A 23,875-nucleotide genomic window follows, 5' to 3' on the forward strand; every position below is an offset into this window, starting at 1 on the left:
ATTAATAAATAGGTGTTTACATTATTATTTATTCGAATCATGTTTATTACTCTTCCATTTACAATTTTGGCGAAATTGCCACCATCTTGTTTTTTTCTTTTGTGTTTATGATTTCTTGTTATTTATTTATTTCTCATTATTGTGTGGCAAATTTAATTAATCAGTATTAACAGCGACAAACTCTTTTAATTTCATAAAAAAATTATAGTATGTACGACCATATAAAATAGGCCTATTAGTAGTATTACCGTGTACGTGTCTTGCAAACACTTCGTAATTTTTCTGATAACAAATACACTCCAATTCTGGGGGGTGGGGTGAAAAACAGTTACCACAAACACACCAGTCCACATTATTAAGTCTGTGTCCCCTCCCAACAATTTTGAGTGGTTTTCATCTGTTGATGAATTAGATGAATCGGCTACAACACGCTTTTCTATTTTAGCAGTGGTGTACTTTGGTTCAAACTGAAATGGTTGTAAAAAAAACAATCCCGCCTGTGTTCAGCCTCTTCAAAAAACTCTTCGCTATTATTTTGTGTTCACAGTGTTTAGTGGTTCTTTTTATCAGGTCAGGTCATAGGTTTTAGGCTTCTTCATATCGCGTTTCCTTACTGCAGTATGAGCTGACATCACTTCCCGGCCGGTTGTTGTGGGCATGGCTACCAAAAAAGATGCAAGATGGCTACCCCCCGTTAGTAGCAAAAATCATGAGTTTTTTATTAATTCTAAAAGTACACGTTTTTCATTTTTTAAACTGTCAGTATGTATTGGTAGACTGAATATGCATCGTTCCAACACATCAGGCTCATATTTGAGTTTAGCGTTCCTTTAAATACACCGGCCTCAGTGGCGTAGTGGTTAGGCCATCGGTCAACAGACTGGTAGGTACTGGGTTCGGATCCCAGTCGAGGCATGTGATTTTTAATCCAGATACCGACTCCAAACCCTGAGTGAGTGCTCCGCATGCAAGGCTCAATGGGTAGGTGTAAACCACTTGCACCAACCAGTGATCCATAACTGGTTCAACAAAGGCCATGGTTTGTGCTATCCTGCCTGTGGGAAGCGCAAATAAAAGATCCCTTGCTGCCTGTCGTAAAAGAGTAGCCTATGTGGCGACAGTGGGTTTCCTCAAAAAAAAAATATGTGTGGTCCTTAACCATAATATGTCTGACGCCATATAACCGTAAATAAAATGTGTTGAGTGCATCGTTAAATAAAACACTTCTTTCTTTCTTTCCTTTAAATACGGAAAATCCTGGTATACTGTACAGTTCTTTTGTGGCATGGCTGCTTATACAACTATGACCACCAGTTGATTATGAGTACATATACAATATACACACTCCAGTGGTCTCTCCAGTATTCAGAAAAGGGATAGAGGGAATTGGTAGAGCTAGTTCCACTTACAGGAAGGGATGGTACCTAAGATTTGCAGGGTACAAGTACTTCGAAAATGTCTTTAAACAACGATGAACCTGATTACTCTTGTAGTTCAAGACAATGGCATGACTTGTGATTTTGGATGGCGGCTTAAATAAACGGATGGCGGATATTACTATCACTACCATGGATGGCGGGCATATTGGAAATTAGCCTTAAGAGATGGTGGGCCCGCCATTGCTTATGACATGTAGCGAGAACCCTGCACTCTGACCACTAACAATTTGCCTTTACCTGTTAGAAAAGGTAGAAAATATGAGAAGGATGAAATAAATAATAACAACAATATGTGTTATATACGTGGTTTTCCTAAGACATTTTTAATATTTTTTTCAAATAAGTGTTTTACTCGTTTGACATTTTCCTTGTTTTTCACTGCCTGGGCCTACATGTATATGAGGTTTTAACAGCACAAAGACTATAGATTTCTACCTCTGCTGAAATAAAAACCTAAAAATGGATAAAAGTTCTGCAGACATCATGTTTTCTTAGTTCAGCAACTTTATAGGCCTATTATAGTTCAGTCACTTGTGCAGGGGTAGGTTTTGGGGTCAAAACCCTCCCCTGTTCACGAAAATGTTCTCTTTTTTTTTTCAATATATTTCCGGGGAAGCATGACTCAACCCCCACCTATAAACTTCACTTACCTGTCTAGACACACATCCCCACCGCTAAAATTCCTGCACATGCGTTACAATGTTTGGAAATTCAAATTTCAAACTTGCTTTCTATCTCTTGCTTTTCATCATGCTGGTAACCCTCAGTTACATTGGTGTAACAGAATTTACAAAAACAGTGACACAATTACCATTAATATAATTTATTTTCTGTTGTTTACATGCAGATAAGCAATTTTGTTTATTAGTGGTGGTCCGATTAATTGGAATAATCGAAGATTGGTTGGTAAAAGCCTAATTTTAACTAATCAATTACAATTTCTGGTAATCGAATATTTATTTATAACAAACATACACATACCTTACTCTATGGTAAATGCCGAAGTGACCCGAATAGTATCTATAAAAATTGTAACTACAAATTTCAACTCTATTATTTGCGGATTGATCTGCGAAATGTAATGTTTATATGGCGTTACCATTTTGCATAAGTATATAATATACAATAATACATTATACCCTACAATAAAAATAGTTAAATCAATTTTGTAATAATTTATCTTAAATTTATTTGACAAAGGATTAAGTTGAGTCAGGTTTGTTTTCAAGGATACAACAAGTGGCTCGGCAGCTTCTTTGTGTACCAGCATCAAGTGTTTCAAGTGAAAGAGTTTTTAGCATGACTGTAAATCTCGTCAGCAAGAAATAGTTGCAACTATCTGAACTTTCACTGGAGCATGTGAACATGATTAACTTTTTTTAAAGAACAATAATGGTCTTCTTTAAAGAGACATTCCTCAGTTTGCTGCAGTTTTTAAGATGTTATCGACTAACAGAGACTTTTTAATGATTGTATTTACATTAACGTATATTAAACATGTTTCTGATCGTTCTAATATCTGTACTACATTAAATTTCATCTTATTTCCTAATATATTGCTTTTTTGTACATACGAAATTATTTGAAGACAAAATCCCATTTGAGCTTCTTACAAATATTAAGACGACCAGAAACACATTAAATATACAGACACTGATACTCTAAACAAGAAAATATATTTAATATGCAAGTTTAATCGTAGAAATATTTTATTAGTCGGAAACATCTTACAATGTAGCAAACTCAGGAATGTCCCTTTAACTGGATAAGAAAGTTTATTTTCTGATAAAAAATAAAAGTGACAATTTTACAAGTACAGTGTACCCTCGATTTATGCCCCCCGATTTAACGCCAACCTCGCATACCGCCAACTTTCTTTAAAGTACCGTTTTCATTCATGTTTATTTCCCTCGATATAACGCCACCCTCGGTATCCGCCATCCGCCAACGTTTTTTAAACGAACTCCATTTAGCCATTATAATTCACTCGATTTTGCTGCCAATGGTCTGGTCACAAAGTTGATTATAGTGACATAATTACTAGCGATCTGTTGAATGGGGAAATCCTAACTCCGTTGTACACTGGCAGTACACACTGAATCTGTTTTTGTTTATTGTGTAGCAATTAACGGATGTAAGTGCTAGAATTGTTTAGGCAGGCGCAGTGTTTGTGTCCAATCAACACTCGGTATAGAAAGAACAGCCGCTATAGTGATCACGTGACAGAGGGGTGCATTAGATTCATTATTTCAATCGCGGATTGTTCTGTAGGGTCTTTAAGTGTTGGCAACGACGACTCAAGTTTAATTAATTAAAAAAACTTTAGGTAAGTTTTATTATGCTCAAGCATATTTCGACCATGGCATCATGTTAAGTTGCTATTTAGCTTTGACATAAATGCGATGACACCGGTAACGCATTTTATTACAGCAGAATGGATTTAAAGCGAAAACGTATCGTATTAGACGCGGTTAAAAAAAGACAAATTGTTCAGTACTAGAAGATAAATTCAACTAAAAGTCAACAAAATATAGCCAATCACTTTTCAGCGTTGTGACGGCATTCGTTTTGTGAAACATGTTTGGGATATCGTCAGTGCCACCACCATCAAAAATTGTTGGATTCACACAGGGGTCGTTCCTCGGGACCCTCGTTTCCGACTTGCACCAAGCACCAGCCAATGAAACGACAGCGTTGCGAGATCTGGTTGGTGACGTCACAGGCCGGCTTTCAATCGACGAACAGCTGAGAATGGATGTTGATGAGTGTGTCAACATTGACAACGAAGCAGAGACATTTGCTAATATCAGCGACGAGCAGATTCTTGAAATTGTTAAACAGATTCACGACGAAACGACTGATGACCAGGAAGAAGAGTCCGACGCTGATCCAGAGCCCATATTTGTCATATTCTTGACATTCAGCAATTTAAAAAAAAAAAAAAAGTTTGGTAGTAAACCCAAGGCACCCTCACTATACCGCCAACTCGATATAACGCCAAAATTATTTTGGAACATTGGTTATACTGTATACTATTTTTATTCTTATCTTTTGTATTCATCAGATACCTTGAGTAATGTCAACTCGCTTCATTGGTATCAATAAGCAAACAAACTTACATATTTGAGTAAAAAACTAAAAAGGTTAAAATGTTGACAACCGATTATAACTAATGATTAATTGGTTCAACAGAAGGACTTTCCTTTGGCACTGTCACTAACCATAAGTATTTATTATAAGTATTTATAATAATAATGTTCTTTATAAATAAATATGTGACAGTGCCAAAGGAAAGTCCTACCAAACATTGTTGAATAGTTTTATCCAAGCAATGTGTATTCTATGGTGTACATATATATATATATATCAGGCTGCAAAATGACCGGGTTCACATCGCAAAAAGCGATGCAAAATCTTGCGATCGTGATGCAATATTGTAACAATGACTAGCAGTTTGCGATGCATGTTTTTTGTAACCAAATTGATCTTTGAATTGAGATCGTGGGAGAAGAACGCACTTAGGGGTGTCGATTTTCCGTGATCGCAGCCAAGGTAACTGATTTGCCAATGATAAACATTTTAAAAAATTATCTCAGTGTACAACCTTCTCGCGTGTGTTAGTATTTCAAATAGAAAGTACTGTCGGAATACACAGAGGATGTTTGACGTTTTAACAAGAACAGTGACGTAACATACTAGTTGCTACGTCATCGTGGTAACCTAATTTGCAAGCAGCTATGACCTTGTACACTGAACTTGTAGCCTACCGTGCACGCAAATATATTATGTTCATGAATTAAATATACCGTGAAAATTGCGAACATGCTGATAGCTCCGCAAATTTAATTACGTGTTAACTTATGTCCGATTTAGCTTTGAATAATGCCTATAGATACAAAACACATAGCGCATCGCATGCACTTTATATATCGTCAAATTACCTGCCACGTGGTTTTATACTACAAGTGACACTCGGTGCTATGCATGATCTGCGTTCAGCGATAGCCAGTAGTCAAAATGTCTGATAATTATTTTGACCGGTTGTCGAAGTGGTTGTTCGGTTTAACTTGTTGCGTAAAAAACAGTCCGTCAAACATTAGCGATAAATGGCTGGCTGAACTCACGTCTGGTATCTCGTGACTACGAGATTTCAGTTTGTTTTTTTACACTGATTATTCTTATATTCGATACATACTTGTGGCTTTCGTTATTTGTAAACCTGAATGCAACCTATGAATACCACTAATAAATAGTATTTGGTCTAGTTTGTGATTTTTCAAGTTTTCTGCATCATGTATTATCAGACATACATGCGGACAAGACTAACGGCACGCGGACCGCATAGCGAGTATGTCTCGAGTATAATTATATCATATGTGAAACTGTCATTGAAAGGAGTTCAGTTAATATTGGTCGTTTTTATTTTATTATTGGCAAAAACTATCGTGAAAATGTAAAATGAAAGCTTGATCGCGAATTATTTTAGCCGCAAAAATGTTTGTGTAAACATACGGTATTATGGACTAATTAACAGCTTGGCGTTTTTAATTTCGAATTGCCTCGGCAAATAATGTTCCAGTAAAATACGTATATATATTATTTAAGAATTGTGAATTTTCATAACAAAAATGAACTCTGAATACATTGGAATGATCAGCCAAATGAGGAATTTTTCTCGGGCTTCAATCACACTTTGGATCAGACATACAAATCAACTCAGGAAAGACTAAAAAATCACTTTGAACAAGTTAGATGACCAAGCTGCTTAGCATAACCATTGACAAATATTATTCAGAAATATCTTGTACTATAAAAATTTAAACCCTGACATTTCTATACTATTTTCTATATAGCCAAAAAAAAAAAAAAGTGAGATTCTCTGTGTGTGTGTGGAGGGGGAGGGGGGAGGCAACTGCCTCCCTTGACCTCCGGAGGATACGGCCTTGTAAACAAGTGACAGTGATGACCCTTCACATGTACTATTCTGTACTTGTTTTATTTTGGGGTAAGCAGCCCACAATACAGATACATGTATAAGAAATATGCAATATTATTGAAAAGAATGTGTTTTATTCATGTTTACTCATTTTATTAAAGTGCTAATCAAATTCCAATAGTTGTTAATCAATTCTCCATCCAGTAGGAAAAACTGCTAATCAAAATTTTAAAAACAAATTGCACCCTGTAATATATATATATATATATATATATATATATATGTATATAAAACATTGTTGGTATTCGCAACTGCCATGTACTCAGAATTACCCGTCAACATTGCAGTGATCAAGGCATGAAGTTAGTTTTGACAGTTCATCAGTCAACTTTTGAAACAGGAAGTAAATTTTCATTAGGACTAAATATTAGTTTTTATAAACAAATTCAACATATGAGACAAACACATAAAACACATGGGTTATAGTAATGGTTATAGTGTTAAAAATCTAATTTTACTAGGTTATGGATTTCGGTTACAAGACATTGAGCATTATGAAAAAATAAACAATTTTCACAAACCAACCTGGGACATTTGAGGTCGGGGACTGAAATCTTTCATATCGACACATTGTGGACTCAGTTGATTTAACAAGTGGCAAATAAGTGATCCGTCTCGTAGAGCCTGAGCTAAATCAAATGCATTTGCATCTAATTTTGTAGCTTTGTGGTCGTCTGGTAAAATCTGGCATCGAACTAGCCAGTCAACGCACTGTCGCCACTCATCGGCCATTTTTGGACTTTCTTCCTCTTCCTGCCTTGCAGCATAGAAATATGAAAACAATCAAAATAATTATATACAAGCAAGTTTAATATTAAAAGCAATTTTATTAAGATTAAAACAATTTACCAGTTATCATGAAAACAAAAATCTAAATAAAATTTGTAGTAATTAAATACGAAACGCATATCAATATGATAGCTTTGTTAGGTTGTCTATTAAACGTCACTTCCGCATTTCGTAACCAAGCAGTTTACTTAAAGACATCTACATTGTCTAGTTCTTTCATACAAGTACACTTCCTAATATTCATACAATTTTTTTCTTCCGGAAAACGTAAGTGTATTATTTAATTTATATATACCCTACACATTTTGCAGATATTTCCATTGACATTGTCGTGGCTTGAGGGAGGCGGTCGACCGACTCGACTGAAAATGTTTGTCGCCGGTCATCACATGGCACATGGATGATCATGTGTGACGTGACATTACCGTCATTACGACTACCATCGACGTCCCAAACTGCGTTCACCTAACGACAAAAACACGAATACGATATTTACGGAAATATTTTTCTACATTTTTCAGCTACGATACGTGAAACAAAATATATTGCAATCAATTAACATAAAAAAATCAACAATGTCAATGTGGATGTAAAACAAATCCATTCTACGGTCGACAACAGTCACTTTTCACACCCTTGTTTTGGCTTTGTACACTGTAAATAAAACATATCCAATGGTAATTTTTTTATATGATATATTTGACAAAAGGTACTTTTTATTTCTTTCATCTTTTGAAACTTAAAATTAATATTTTGTCCAGAATTATGAAAAACAAAATACCAACCTGTAAACAATGTTGTCTGCTTGTTATAGAAATTTGACAGGGGTCAAGGTTAGTAGACCAGTTTTTATTTTAATGTGGTGAAGCTTTGTAATAATATAGCTAATTTTGAATTTGAATGACGTCAGTATTCCAATGATGTCACTTTCAATCGCCTTATAATAACCATAAACTGGGTACATGACGTTTCCGTTTTAAGAATGCTGGAAAAATTCCAATGCAAACTTACTATTTAAAATTTTTGTTTGAAAATTACTAATGCATCTGAATGTGTTTGAAGAAAATCTTGTGATTAAAAAATTGTACCTTTTACGAAATATGGATTTCAAGTGAAATTACGGTAAGATATGCTATATTTATTGTGTACGAACCCAAAACAAGGGTGCCAAAAGTGACTTGTCGTCGACCTTAGTAAACAAAAGTGAAACACCATCCGGTAAACAGAAAAGAGTGCAACATTTCTAACTGTGTTCAGGTGCATGCATTTGCAAGAAGTATCGTAATGTGCATGTGCGGTTCATCATTTTCCATTTTTAAGGCCACTACATGCACAGTTGACAAACACTTAGTTTAATATTTTTTTTAAAGGAAAAATTCAATTTGTCAAGCATTCTGGTCCGGTCCGCATTTTATCAACACACACCGCTAACATTTGATGTCAATACTGATGGGCATTAAGTTTATACCAGTGAATACTTTGTAAAATATCATATTTTTAAATTAATTGATTCATAATTAACACAATTTATACACACAATATTATTTGAAATTGTTATGAATGGATTATGAATACTATTCACTATAATAGAGGCACAAAAATGTAGCATACCTTTTGCAAATCGAATATAATAATTGAAAACAAATTCTAACAGGGGTCTTAAAAATTGTAAAAATCAAATGCTTTGGCCTTCTTGATCTGGCACGTGTGAGGTCATGTGACACGCTTAAAATATTAATTCATCTTTCTCCATTTTAAGTAAATTTTTACGAGTCTACCTAATATCGGTAATTTTAAGGAATAAACAAAAACAACTTACCGTATATCGCTGTGTATTAGCCGACTTTTTGATACAAAATTTATCAAGTCAAAGGCTGGGGTCGGCTTATCTAAGGAGTCAACATTTTATTGGAAATGTAAAGTTAGAATAGTGACGTCACGGCTCGACTCGATCTATTGTCATTATTGTGCTCTGCATTTCCGCTTTCATAAAGGTTTAATATTGCATTTTAACACAAGCTATTACAAATAAAAGATATTAAAATTGTATATATATGTTCATCTTTAATAAATGTTGGTGTTTAAAAGTTATTTAGTAATATTTATCTGTTTAAACAACAATAAATGGTGACCGATCAAAACAATTTCGGAAAACTTCGCAGGTCACGTGTCATTACAAAACTGCTTACTAAACCGGTGAACACGTTAATTGTTCCAGCTTCATTTGTTTTGTTTGTCGGCTTGGGATTAATCGACACGGGTGGTTGGGTATGGTAGGGTATAGCCGACTAGTAATGAAAAGACCGATTAGCACAATCAACAATGCAAACAGTCACTGTGTTTTTAACGTGTGGCTGCAATCAAGAATGTTTAGGTATATTTCGCTATCTTGGTACTTATATTTTACGAGAAATAAATTAACCGGACACCGTTTCTATAAATAGAAATCGGCTACTGCTTCCGGATAAGTTTGCTGTGACAAATGACGTTTGAAAGCAGATGTACTTTGTCATTTTGTAGAGACCACACAGACATCTGACTTGGTTAGTTTTATATAGGGGGGTCGGCTTATATACAAGGTCGATAATTTTAAAGCCGATTTGGAGGGTGAAACTAGGGGGTCGGCTAATGCATGGAGTCGGCTAATACACAGCGATATACGGTAGTAAAATTAATGGTTTTAGGGGTTTGTAAAGTTTTGTATTTAGATACTTATTTTCTGAACTTTATTGATTATGAAAATGTTCCTGAACTGTGAAGAAAAACCTCAAAAATGAACAGCATGCTGATGACAACAAATCAGATGTTGATTGCGCGAATCGTGCATGAGAAAACAAAGTGAACAGAATTTGAAGCATAACGCAGTTAGGAATGTTGACGATATAGCTTCGATAACGATGACGGTTATGCTGTAACGGTTTTTAGCCATTTGTATTATTTTATTATGCCATAACTATATGTATTGCCAAAATATGATGACTAAATATTTTAGGCAAGACTTCCGACCGTTCTATCTGATCCCGCAAATGTCATTTTTGACCGAAGACGTTAGCCTGAGTTGAAAAATGAAACATTTGCGGGCATCAAATAGACAATAACACCCTCAAATCTAAAAACTCCATATAGTTATGTCCACTGTAAACTGAATTATGTTTCTACGGAACTAACTGTTTATTTGGTGTTTCTTGAAAAAAATACCTGGATACAGTCTAACTGTAGACCCTTGAACCTTCAACTTGGCCTGTCCCAATTGCTAATGACATCACTTTCTAATGACGTCATTAGGTTTCCAGGTGTTATTTTCATTTGATCCCAAAAAAGAATGAATGAATGAATGTTTAACGACACACCAGCACCAAAAATGCATCGGCTATTGGGTATCAAACTATGGTAATGCAAAGAAATAAAGTGATGATCAACATCAATATAAAAATTCTAGATTTAAACAAAAACACAGTGTAAAGAACCATGCAAAAACACAAATATCACAGATAGATACTGACTTTTACTCCAAATTTATTTGTGCTGTATTGGCCATTCTCAAAAAGAACGTTCACCCCTGCACCACGGTGAGGTTACAGCACGCACAGGGATCCAAAAAAGAATGTAATTAACCAATCACAATACAGAACACACTCGCCATCAGTTTACAATGCGGTTTGAATGTCAAGAGACCAAAATGTGGGATCAGAAAATAACTTTAACCTAATTGCATATAATTACTGTTTTACTCAGTTTATTTTTCAGAAGATGATAAAAGATAATGTTAGAGATTTACTAGTTTAATTATTTATATTTTGTAACAAAATAAATGTTTAAAATGCTGTGGATTAAAAGAAAATTGTATCCATTGACCATGTCCGCATTTTACCGACCTATGTCCGCATTTCGCCTCCTCTTACCATTTGTACTTTATTATAATTTACAGTAACAAAATAGAATCTACCCAATGGCTGATTGTGATATATAGTGACAGGAAAAACAGCCAATCAAGTTTGTTTAAAATTTAGGTAGGCGTGATCGTGTAGTATTCTGTTTCCAAGTGGCAAATACAGCAGAAGCCAATTACCCGAATCTGCCCTATTGTTTAAAATTACTTTTTCTTTTATTTCCAGTTTATTATTATTATTATTTTTTTTAAAGGGACTGCGGATACTTTCTATATATGTTAAGAATCATAACAGGTTTTTTTTGCTGTACTGATGGAATACTTTTAAAAGAACTATTTAATTTTTTTTTTTTTTTTTAAATCAAGTTGAACTTAACCCCTAAAATGGAAATTTTCTATTAAGGGGAAATAACTTTACTCATGTCACATTAGTGGTTCGCGGCACAAAAGTCTGTGCATGTTTATTACGTTACATTATGTCTTGAAACGAGTGTTGGGGTATGTTTGTAAACAAACAAACAACCAGTCCTTGGGTTTTGAAAAACCATGGCGAGTGAATAATTGCACACCTCAAAATGCTGAGCTGAGTGAAAACTAAGCATTATTAATTTATGAAATAACTGGTATATGTAAATGTAGAGACGTGTTGCAAAAATGAATTAATAAACCAATAATGTTTTCTTCTGATTTTATGTTGTTTGGTTCATTAGTGTTATCTGATTTCTTTTCCCTATCAGGAATGGAATTAGGCATAGTGAAAAAAAGTTGTTTGGTTCCAGTTACCCGACTGTCTCTAGATTTTTGGTGCCGACCCTAAACTTTTTTTAACCTTTTTTTCCTTTTTCTTTTTTAAAAGTTTTATTTAATAATCCATTAAAATCAATCCTAATTTTCATCGACTCTAAAAACAACAACTGCAGAGAGAGGCCACGAGATCTGTCAGTCCGAGATCTCATTACCAGAAGACCTGGATCTTGTTACCAGAAGTCCCGGAACACTGTGCGAATTTACTTATAATCTTTTAGCTTCTGAGGAGTTCCGAATGCAACGTTTCAATCCAACATTGAGAGCCATTCAGCCGATTCACAAGTTCCAAGTAGTTCCAAATGAATCCAAGAACAGATTTGATGTAAGCCAATGGCGTCTTCTAGTTCCATTTACAAAGTAGAGTGTCTAACATTGAGTTTCTCATTGTAAAAGGTCAAAATTCAAGGTCACAAGGTCGATATCCAAATTCACCCTAATTTCTGTGGTTTTATCATAATTAATTTTTTCAAATGTACCGTCAAAGTGACAAACAGTTTTGATGGTATTGTGAATATATAACATAGTATTCTACTTTTAAAGTAGAATTTGTATTTGTCATTAATAATGTGTGGACCTTCATGCTGAAATATGCAGAAAAAACCAACAGGATTTCAACACTTCACTATGAAATGGTTGTTGCTGTGGGCAACCATTGATGAAAACTAATATTTTTAATGAACTTATCTAGATAATTAGCTATATGAGAACTACCAAAACGATCATTCATTACCATGTAGTGGCTGTTTGTTTGATGGCCATCTATTGTGTGAATGACCAAGGAGTAACAATGTGATATGTAGTTTTATTGGATGGTATGGTGCATCTATCTTTTGGTGTATTGTTTAGAGTTCATAAGTTACACTGGTCTAGTATGGTTTTTCATGGTGTAAATGATCCAAATTATCAAATTGACTTTTTGCCCATGTTATTTTTGTAATATTGTGCATTGACCTTTTGGGACATGGGTGCAGTGTTCTCGCTGGGTGAAAATTAAAGGAGGGCGGCTGTGCAGCATCACACCTTTAAAACCCCCACAAAAAACCCCAAACACCCAATAAACGAATAAAAAAAAGAGAAGAAGGAAAAAAAGCTTGAAAGACATACTCCTTATTTTTCCTACAAAAAAGTGCAAAAAAGTTTATACGAAATACAAGCAGACTGGTATTTTAATTGAACCGAAGATGTTATCAGTCTGACATCTGACATTCACGGGCAGTTCCGGTTTTGCTGAACTGATCAAAGTTTTAATATTATTTTTAATAAAGATTTCAAGATATATGAAAAACAAGATGTTGGTAAAGTGATTCCCTAATGTCGGATACATTTTTTGTTATTTTCATCTTCATCGATCGCTGTGCTAAAATATCATCGCCAGCTGATAAAAAAATTTTAGTTTTTTGTAAAGGCGGTGTATATATTATTTGGCACCCAAGATAAATGATTTTAATGATAAACACTACCACTTCCGTTGTTTTTATAATGAATGAATGAATGTTTAATGACACCCCAGCACGAAAAATTTATCGGCTATTGGGATGAAACTGGTAAATGCAAACAAATAAAGTGAATGGATAAATGTTTAACGACACCCCAGCACGAGAAATACATTGGCTATTGGGTGTCAAACTATGTTAATGCAAACAAATAAAGTGATGATCAACTTCAATATAAAAATTCAAGATTTAAATAAAAACAGTGTAAAGAACTGTGCAAAAATACAAATATCACAGATAGATACTGACTTTTACTCAAAATTTCAATTTTATCTGCAAGAAAACGAGGGGATTTGTGCTGTATTGGCCATTCTCAAAGAGAATGTTACACCGCTGCACCACGGTGAGGTTACACACAGGGGCCGTTGTTTTTATAAGCGGTGATATTCCCCGAAAAAGAAAAGTTTACAATATTTTATAAAGAACTGCTGAATAAACAGAATGACAGAAATGACAAAAAGTAAAAATCATCAGTTACAACCAATTATATCTGCAATTGAGGACAAAATATCAGACGATAGTTAGTGGAAACAAAAGACAGTATGACCGTTTGACAAATTTGGCGCCAAACAAGTGAGGGTTTTTTCAATCGGAGATTGCCGAATCCATAAAAAATAAAAATGTTTTCATTGCTCAAATAAAATAAAACTTTTATTGTATGTATTAAACATACAAATGGATACAGGTATGGGACAAAATAGAGGCTGTTAAAAATACTGTCAACATACATTATGGTAACTGTCGTAAATGTTTTGTCAATTGCTTTTTCGTACACAACGCGGCTTGTTTCCTTTGATGTCCAGTGTGCAGACTGATCGTTGTTTTGTTGTTTTTTTATGTGTGGAAAAAAGTGTGCATTTGGAAATAGCGGAAAATATAGTAGGGTGCTGGAAAATAAAGAGGGGTGCAGAAAAATAAAGAAGAACATGAAAGGAGGGCGGCAAAACGCTTAAATGGAGCAGCAAGAACACTGTGGGTGTATAATGCAAGAGAGAACTGGAGTGAATCGGTCAATGAACCACCTGTTCGGACCAGTACTACAGCCAGATGCGGTCATATAGCAAAAAACTGAGATGGAAATGGAGTGAAAATAAATGCTTATATAATGTATGATTGCAATGGTGTATGTTGTTAGTGCCAACAAGAACCCATTCTATTGGCAATCTTCATTTGAAGTTGGGCAATTTAACATGGGTTTCAATGGCAGATGACATCTGTGTAGTGAGACTAATGTAAAACATGAAATTACTGTTTATCCCCCAAAATATAAGTTTAACAAGCCAAAATGAGAATGTACTAGTGTAGCATCCTTATAAGAGGTAATTTCATCAATGTGGATTTTAGCCAAGCTTTGGGTAAATATTGCAAACATGTCAGTTTTATTTATTTTTATTATTTGTTATTTGTAATTTTTTGTTATTTTTTTAGGGGAGAGGGGGGTGTCAAAATGTATATGCTAGTGTTCTTACATGTAGTATATAAATTGATCTGAGTGTCCAACATTGAGTTTCTCATTATAAAAGGTCAAAATTCAAGGTCACACGGTCATTATCCAAATTCACCCTAATTTCTGTGATTTTGTGCATAATGAATTTTTTTGAATGTACAGTCATAGTGACAAACAGTTTGGATGGTATTGTGAATATATAACAAATATTCTACTATAAAAGTAGAATTTGTATCTGCCATTAATAACATGTGGATCTTCATGCTGAAATATACAGGAAAAAACCCAGGATTTCAACACTTCACTATGAAATAATTGTTGCTTATTTCATCCATTGATGAAAACTAATATTTTTAATGAACTAACTGGATAATTAGCTTATTTGTATGTTCCTTATATCAGAACTACCAAAAAGGTCATACATTTCCATGTAGTGGCTGTTTGTTTGATGGCCATCTATTGTGTGAATGACCAACAAAAAACTGAGACGGAAATGTTCTCAATTTTGGAGTGAAAATAAATGCTTATATAAAGTATGTTCGCAATGGTGTATGTTGTTAGTGCCAACGAGAACCCGTTTTATTCACAATCTTCATTTGAAGTTGGGCAGTTTAACATCTATGTAGTGAGACCTAAGTAATGAATAAAATAATACATTTCATTACTTACCAACTTTGAATTCCTCATGGCTGGCTATGTCTGATTTTTCTCCAGGTAACCGAGGACATCGTACTTGTCAGTATGTATAGGCAGAATCATCCCGACGCCACTCAGAAATGTTTGTGTATCACAGACATTGGATTAATGCTAGCAAAACAGGAATTTCTTCAGATACAATTTTTTTTTTTTTTAACCAGTGCCAAGAAAGTGATTTCCAGCAATATTACAAATCAGGAACATCCCTGGTTTGTTGTTGTATGTTCCCTGTTCTGCAGCATTTACAATTGTACATGTATTTAGTAGATTTTCAAATTGATTTTTTGACGATTTAATCAAAAAAACCTTTTAATTCAGATTTAGTGAATTGGACAATGATACCTTAACCCCTGGCTGAGACATATTTTTAGCCAATTTAAAACATATTTTGTCTGTAATTTAATAATAATATTTGTCAGATTCAACTTTTATTACCATTTGTCATTTTCACACACGGCAGCTTAAATCTGTGTTAATTATATGTACTTGCTTTGGACACTTCATGACTAAGTATGCTATTTCTCTGTGTTTAACTTGACTTTCATTTCTTCACATTTACCAGCTATATGGCTCTGCGTAGATGAACATGGTAGGTGAAGCAGATTCCCTCGCTGTAATTAACTACATTCATCGCCGATACGAGGACACGGCACTTGTGATCTTCAGACAACAGCAGGCGAAGAAGGACATTCCTTGGAAAAACCCTGAATATTCCTTTAGGTCATACATTTCTCCTGATACTGCAATAGCTGCACCTCATATAATTGAAGCTGGAGAGGATGCTGATGAACACGCTGGCCAGCCGGTATACCAACACAAGGAAGAAGGTCCACGTAGTAGATTATGCTCCATAATATGATTGTTGCTGTATATCAGTTTCAACTTTTATAACTTCTGTACTTAAAATTGTGCTTCAGTATTGCTCACTTTATGTATTTGTAGTTCATTTTAAATACAAAAGTTGTTATATTGAGTTGAGTATTATATTTATGCTTTATTTACAAAAAAACCCACAAAAATCGCTGGATACAGTCTTTCAGTACTTATATAAACATGAATGAACAAATATCAAGGAAGAGTAGATAAAAAAAAATTCTTGATGCATATAAAATATTCTCACATCGGAAATTATTTATGAATTGAGTTGCATGATTACGGTTTCTGTATGTAGGTAATATATGAACAGCAACATATTGTACTACACTTTGTTTTGTCATACAAACAATGGAGCTGCATCCAATTCTTGATGTGGATACAGCACCAAACCCGGGCTGGTGGTATGTGCTATCTACTTTGGGCGATTCTCCATCTGAACGTGTGGGACACACTGCTACGTATATAAAAGGTTCCCACGGCAACGATGCTGGCAAGGTTTACATAATTGGGGGCGCTAATCCCAGCAGTGTGTTTGGCGATACGTACGTCCTTGACCTCAATACTTTGCAGTGGGATACGGTCGATGGCGCCGGGCTTCGGGCTCGCTACGAACACATGGCGTTTGTTCCTGAAAGTCAGCCGAACAAAATCTACATCTTTGGTGGAGCGGATCAGGCTGGCAACATGAACGACATCCAGTGCCTGGACACCACCACCAATGTGTGGAGCACAATCACAGTGATGGGAACCCCCCCACCAGCCAGGACGTACCACACTGTGCCCGTGTGCGGGGATAAGCTGATTGTTTACAGCGGGGGTCACAGCGGCTCGGATCCTGTGGGAGACAGGCAGGTTCACTGCTTCGACGCCAACACTTCGTCGTGGGTAATGATAAATGTACGAGGCGACTCCCCCAAGCCTCGCCACGGTCACGTGATGGCTGCTGTCGGGGATAAGATATTCGTACATGGTGGAATGGCCGGCTCAACTTTCTATGATGACCTCCATGTTCTTGATCTCAGTAAAAACTCGTGGGTGAATGTCAAGCGGAAGAAGACGTACCCGTCGGCTAGAGCGGGACACGGAAGTCTGGTGTGTGGGACGGATCTCTACATCTTCGGTGGGATGAACAGAGATGGGGCGCTGGACGACACATACAAACTGGACACAGGTGAGTACAAATGTTATCTTAAAGGAAGGGACAATTAAGGCATTTGACCTGGTATGCATATTCAACGGTATATAATGCACATTATTGCTTAATATCAACAAGTATAATCGTATAGTTAATTAATAAAATGGTTAAATTTGACGGCTATTATATATAACGGGCGCAGCCATTTTGTACCATCTCAGTGAGTACACCCTCTGGCGAGCTGGTGGTTACGTAATACTTAACGCGTAACATCAGGAATGAGCCTTAGAACTAGAGAAATACAATCTGCCTGGTTTTTGCAGGATGATAAATAGTCCTACAGTGTTCAGTAATGATACACATCCCAGTAAGCCAGCAATAAGTATATCCAGCACTATATATATTATTTTTCAATGCAAAATAAAATACCATTGTCAAAGTGGCTACACAACAAGTTGAAATAATTAACAATGTTTTGTCCATGCATTAACCTATGCACTGAAATGCTACTCAGAGTGTTTTCTTAGTTAATTGGTCTATGCTATTAGTTGCTTCTACCTGTGATTCCTGATTGGCAGGTGTGTATTTGATTGGTAACCAGACGGGCCAATTAATTGACACTGTCTAGACACAAAAATACATACCGGTATTGTGGAATATTACCTGTTGCCCCTAAAATGGTAATGGACATGGTTTATTACTGTAAATAGTCCTATAAAAATATTGATTAAGTAGACTTTTCCATCTAAAACCACAGAACTGACCAATTACGTAGTCCCAAAGAAAAGAAAATTATCACTTGGGTATCGTGGGTTGTCGTATTTGCTCCAACATAGCATATTAATAGGCCTAATAGTGTACATTTTTCCTTTGGTTTATTTAACAGAGAAAAATACTATAACCCCATTTTGTTCCGTTAATGCAACTTGAAATTTATTTAGTTAAATAGTTCATTATATTATTACGTAATTTATGCTGTTTTACAAGTCAGGTTGATCAAAGAGAAGCGCCTTGTCGAAAATTACCTCTTTTGTTTACATGTACATACAGGAGATGGTCAGGAGCTGACGTCACTTTGCCTCAAGCTATCCCACCGGACGTCACAAAAACTAAACAAAATGGCTGCCCCCAGTTAGCAGGAATAATCATGTTTTTTTATTAACTCTAAAATTACACGTTTTTCATTTGCTAAAGTGTCAATATGTGTTGGTGGTCCGGGTATGCATCTTTCCAACACACAAGGCTCTTGTTTGAGTTGACCCTACCTTTAAAGTGACAGATCCTACGTTTTAAACACTTTTCACTATTAAAGCTGTTTTTTTTATTATTTAAATTACAAGTACTTACATTTTATTATTTAGAATAATCATTTTTATACACCTGAAGTGGTTCTAGTCATCCAGGTTTTGGTAATACCCCAAAATACATTTTCTATAATTCTGTTCATCTGAGAAGTAATGGTTATCGAAACAAACTAGTTATTTTTAGACAGTATTTGCCGGTTTATACATCACACACTTCAGCTGCTCTCTGTTATAAGCTTATCTGAGTATGTTACAGCTTTGTAGATAATGAAATGTAGTGTCCATTTTTACAGTTTAAAACTAGGGTCTGTGCCTTTAAGACATTTGCTGCATTTATAACATGTTTTCAGCTAATGGAGTCTTTTTAACGACCACAATTAACTGTTAAAAGCATTTTCTTGTTTAGAACATCAGCGCCTGTATATTCAAAGTATATCTGGTTGTCCTAATATTCAAACTGAATTTTACATCCCATTTATTTTGTACATTTAAAAAAATATATATATTTAAAAATTTAATGAACCTTAGTCGAGCAACTGCAAACATTAGGATGATCAGAAACATATTGGATATACAGACTCTGAGTGATATTTTTTCAATAATTTTATTTTTTAATATGTATGTTTAGTCGTTAAAAAAGACTTATCTTATGGCAGCAATCTAATTTCACTAGAGAACTGTAATGGAAAATTGTGGTGGGGGAAAAAAATATGCTTTTCAGTAGTTTCAATTATACTGAACGGCACAGTGGAAAAAAAGTGGTAAACTGTTTTGGAAAGAACAGAAGTGATTTTTCCAGAATATTATGCCAAATTTTAAAAAGATTTCAGCCAATTGGAGTGAATGCTGTTGTATTGAAATACATGTACTAGAAATTGTTTTATGTGTGTTATGTATATTTTCTTTTCATTTCAACTTGACCAAACCTCAAACTAATGACATATTTTTCTTAATGTAGTATACATCTCAACAACCATTGGGATGGCTTAAAATCTTCCTTCTTTCTCCTTCGCCCTTCATGGGTGTGAATCTACATTTTACATGTACAAAAATGTACATATACATGTTTGTGCAAAAACATAGACATAACTTGATTATCATTATTTCTAGACATGTCCTATTGGTAAAGATATACCGTATTTGACCGGAAATAAGCCCATGTCTTTGAATAAGCCCACCTCCGTTTTGATAGCATTTAAGAAATTAGGCCCTCATTCGTAAATAAGCCCACCCCCAACTTCGTCACCTTATAAATAACATGAAATTGCAAGTTTGCTCAAAGTTCATTTAAAAGGTCATACCTCCTGCAGATAATTAAACACAAATGTAACACAATATTTTACCACCAGTGAGATTTAGCAGTCTAACAATAACAGTGTGTAACATTGTTTTCAATTTCATGCCTGCAGTATTTCTCTGAAGTATCCAAGCCAAGTATGAACTAAAAACCAGTGTCTATTTTTACCACCACACTGGGTCCGCAGTTAATGCTAATTAAGCAAATACCGTATTCTGATTGGCTAAGAACAATGACCTTAGATTGATAATTCTTTGCAGTGTAAGCTAGCTGCCCGTGTCAGAAACGTGTGTATAGGCTATTGAGTTTGTTGTTAATTGCTGTTGTTTTAAGTCTTCTCAGCATTAAATTTTGGATGTAAATAAACAGCACTGGTAAGTAATTGTAACATAGAAGGTGTGTTTCTGATAATTAGATACTAGTAAAAAAAAAACCAATTTAATTAATAAACAATTATTATTTATTAATAACAAATGGAACACTAATTAATAGATGTGCTACTGAACGTTTTTTTTTTTTTTTTCCTAGTTCATTTAAATATTGTTATTTATTTTAATTATTATTATTAAAAAATTTTTCAACAAAACTGGCCCCTTGTCTGGGAATAAGCCCACCCCATGCCAAGCTCACAATGAGTTGTCTTGGCCCCCTGGGCTTATTTCCGGTCAAATACGGTAAGTTTGTTCAAACCATCTCTTTATTTGGTGCAGCTTTCTTTCAAGTAGAACTAATAAAAATGTCCTAATAGGTTCTAATAGTTCTTCAGATGTATAGTAACAAAATATTCATATGATAAATAGAGGATTCGTCATGAGTGATTTTTAATATGGAAAATATCAACCAAGTCTATGTTAATCAGTATTTGTTGAGACTCTGCTGAGACAAATACTGATTAACTAGACGAGGTTGATATTTTACATATTAAAAAACACAAGTAGTGAATTCTATTTATCCTGTAACACTTCCAAAATAACATTTTCATTCGATATTTAGTAAAGTACAGTTCTAAAATGGCCTCCATCGGTAATATGATGTTATCATGATTAGCACAAATTAGTTTGACTTCACACATTTAAACTAAATCTTATGGAAACATTACGCTCAAGTATACAGGTCTTGCTGGCTTGTAAACAACTGACCCACTGACAGCAACACATTATTACCTAGAGACCTTACAAATTTGCATATTCATTTCAATTTGCATTCTATTATTAACTGGTTTAATACATATACAGAACTTCACATACATTCGCTTCCTATTTATCGCACAAGTTTATTTTGCACAAGAATATATACCACAAGACCGCATAGCGGTCGAGACTGGTATGTTCTTTTGCAAAATAAACGAGTGCAGGGCCCAAATTCATAAAATCTTTCTAACTTAGTTGGTTACTAGATGCTAGCAAACGTCTAAATGTCTAGTTCACTGCTACACAGAAAATAACTAAAATGTAATTCATAAAAGCTTATTAAGGATGTTGCTCCATGGTTGACAACTAATTATGTTGGCATGCATCCAATCCGTGACCAACCACAGGTCAGTTTCTTACATACACACGCATGCATGCACACACACACACACACACACACACATCATTTTCAAGGTGAATGCTTTGTTACTGGTGTGGGACTTACTAATAGTTGTTGATCATTTAATTACTAAGAATCCTGCCCTAAATATATTTAAATGTAATTCTAAAGAACAACTGAAAGCCACATTTTATGCAATCTCGTACATTTCATAACATATTTCTTCAATAATCAATCCCAAATAATCTTATTCCATATATTGTAACAAAATATTGGCAGGTTTTCTGCGCTGTGTGTAATTATAAAAACTGAGCAATTTATTAGCATATTTGTTTGCTGCTGTCCATTACTGCTGTGCAGTGTAATTAGGCCTTTAAGCATACATCATATGCTGTATGTAGTGGTGAATATGTCATAGCAGGAACATTTAGTTCAGTATAGTGATGCAGTTCACTATGCATGTACAAGAGATATTGGCACATAATTCTAAAAGTTTGATTAGTGGTCGCTAATCAGTTTTCATATTGATTAGCAACTGTCGCTAATGAGAATTATGAAAACAAAATTTCCTAGATACATCCAAGAGGCACTGAAGTTGGGGACAACTATAATTCTGGGTATTTTTTATTATTATTTTTTAAATCTGCATTAGTATTCTAGCTGCAACATGTAACTTTCATCGTGCAGGAAAGAAAATTGACCTGGTACAGAGCCACATCATTAGAGCTTTTGTGATGTCCATGTCATGTTTACTATAAACGATACTTATAGAACTGCCTGTTAAGATTATTAGTATTACTATTTTAGTTGCGTTACCATGAGCTACATTTTGTGGTATTAATGTTAGTTTCCATCTTTCATAATTGTTATTGCCAATCTAACTACAATCGACATTGTTCTCAGCTGCAACTATATGTAACAGAAAATAGAAATGTCATCTTGTGTAGATAGCCAGCTATGAGTCAGATTATTGAGTGGAAGTGCCAGCTATTTTGGACTTCTAGTCAGTGGTTTTAGTGCTTTCAAATGAGTTCCAACATGTGGTGATAGAGAATTGATGCAAGTCCAGGATCTCGGTCTGTTGTAGAAACAAATACATTGAATGTGTTTGCAGTATTTTTAACTGTATATTTATTGAACATTGTAGATTCCTCACGTGTACAAGTATATTGCAACCCTCATTTGTAGGCAATTTATGGGAATGCTGGATTGCTCATTTCACACAATAGAATTCAATGACTGTGTGTGAGTGTTGTGATCTGTAAGTGTTGTGATGTGTAGTGTGTGTGTGATATGTTTCTTTGTGTTTGGAGGTGGGGACAGACTTACAGATCAGCATATATAGTGCAGACAGGTTTGTCAAATTGCCTCATCACAACCCCTCCCATTATAAAAACAACCCCTCCCATGTTAACACAACCCACCCACCCAAAAAAACCCAAAAAAAAAAAAAAAACACCCCAACAACAAACAAACAAACAAACAAATAATCCAAAGAATAAAAACAAATAAAGACCTAGTTATGCCATTAATACTATACCTCCATATCCATTCTCTCACTAAACCTACCCTGTAATTATTTTTGCTTGCTTGCTTGCTTGCCATCCAGTTTCCTGCTGAGCTGCAGAACTCATAACCTGTTAAGTGATAATAGCCTTCGAAAAGTTTGTTTTGTTTGACGAAAACAACTAGAAAACATTGATTTATTAATCATCAGCTATTGGATGTCAAACATTTCGTAATTTTGACACAGTCTTAAAAAGGACATACCACAGCATTTGATATACCAGTCATGGTGCACCGACTGGAACAAGAAATAGCCCAATATGCCCATTGATGGGGATCGATCTGAGAATGACCTCACATCAAGCGACTGTTTTACCACTGGGCTACAGGTATATCCCACCCTTTTAATACCCTTCAATTAAAATTTGCTGGGTTTTCGTGGTGTTAAAATCTAGGAGACAGTATTTTGTTATAGTTGGTGGTGCAGGCCCTATCCCGAGTCGGACCCCTGATCCTAACCCTAGTGGTATATGGACACTTTAAACTAGTTACTAAGACAAGACTAAGGTGGTGCAGGATCTCACTCAGTCAGTGGAGTACTCACCTGAGGTGCTTAAGAACTCATACAATTAAACCCCCCACAGTGGGCCTGTTCTCCCATTAGGTTTTTC

General features: G+C 35.1%; 2 protein-coding genes across 9 annotated transcripts in view; one reads left to right on the forward strand and one right to left on the reverse strand.

Moving 5' to 3' along the window:
• The window catches only part of LOC121383461 (guanine nucleotide exchange factor VAV3-like), a 97,665-nt gene extending 90,383 nt beyond the window's left edge, over window positions 1-7,282 (reverse strand). For 4 of the 8 annotated variants that reach the window (XM_041513526.1, XM_041513524.1, XM_041513525.1 and 1 more), the window contains exon 1: window positions 6,961-7,277. In XM_041513526.1, coding sequence (XP_041369460.1) covers window positions 6,961-7,167 — 207 coding nt within the window. In that variant the 5' untranslated portion in view covers window positions 7,168-7,277. Of the gene's footprint in view, window positions 1-6,960 lie in introns of all 8 variants that reach the window. The other 4 variants (XM_041513523.1, XM_041513521.1, XM_041513520.1 and 1 more) reach the window with 4 other exon arrangements.
• Window positions 7,283-7,371: 89 nt separating this feature from the next.
• LOC121384008 (rab9 effector protein with kelch motifs-like) overlaps window positions 7,372-23,875 on the forward strand; it is a 44,652-nt gene continuing 28,148 nt past the window's right edge. The window contains exons 1-2 of the mRNA XM_041514145.1: window positions 7,372-7,491; window positions 16,119-17,603. Of these exons, the coding sequence (XP_041370079.1) occupies window positions 16,781-17,603 (823 nt within the window). The 5' untranslated portion in view covers window positions 7,372-7,491; window positions 16,119-16,780. The remainder of the gene's footprint in view (window positions 7,492-16,118; window positions 17,604-23,875) is intronic.

This window comes from Gigantopelta aegis, chromosome 10 (assembly GCF_016097555.1).
Source record: "Gigantopelta aegis isolate Gae_Host chromosome 10, Gae_host_genome, whole genome shotgun sequence".
In the NCBI taxonomy this organism is placed as follows: Eukaryota; Metazoa; Mollusca; class Gastropoda; order Neomphalida; family Peltospiridae; genus Gigantopelta; species Gigantopelta aegis.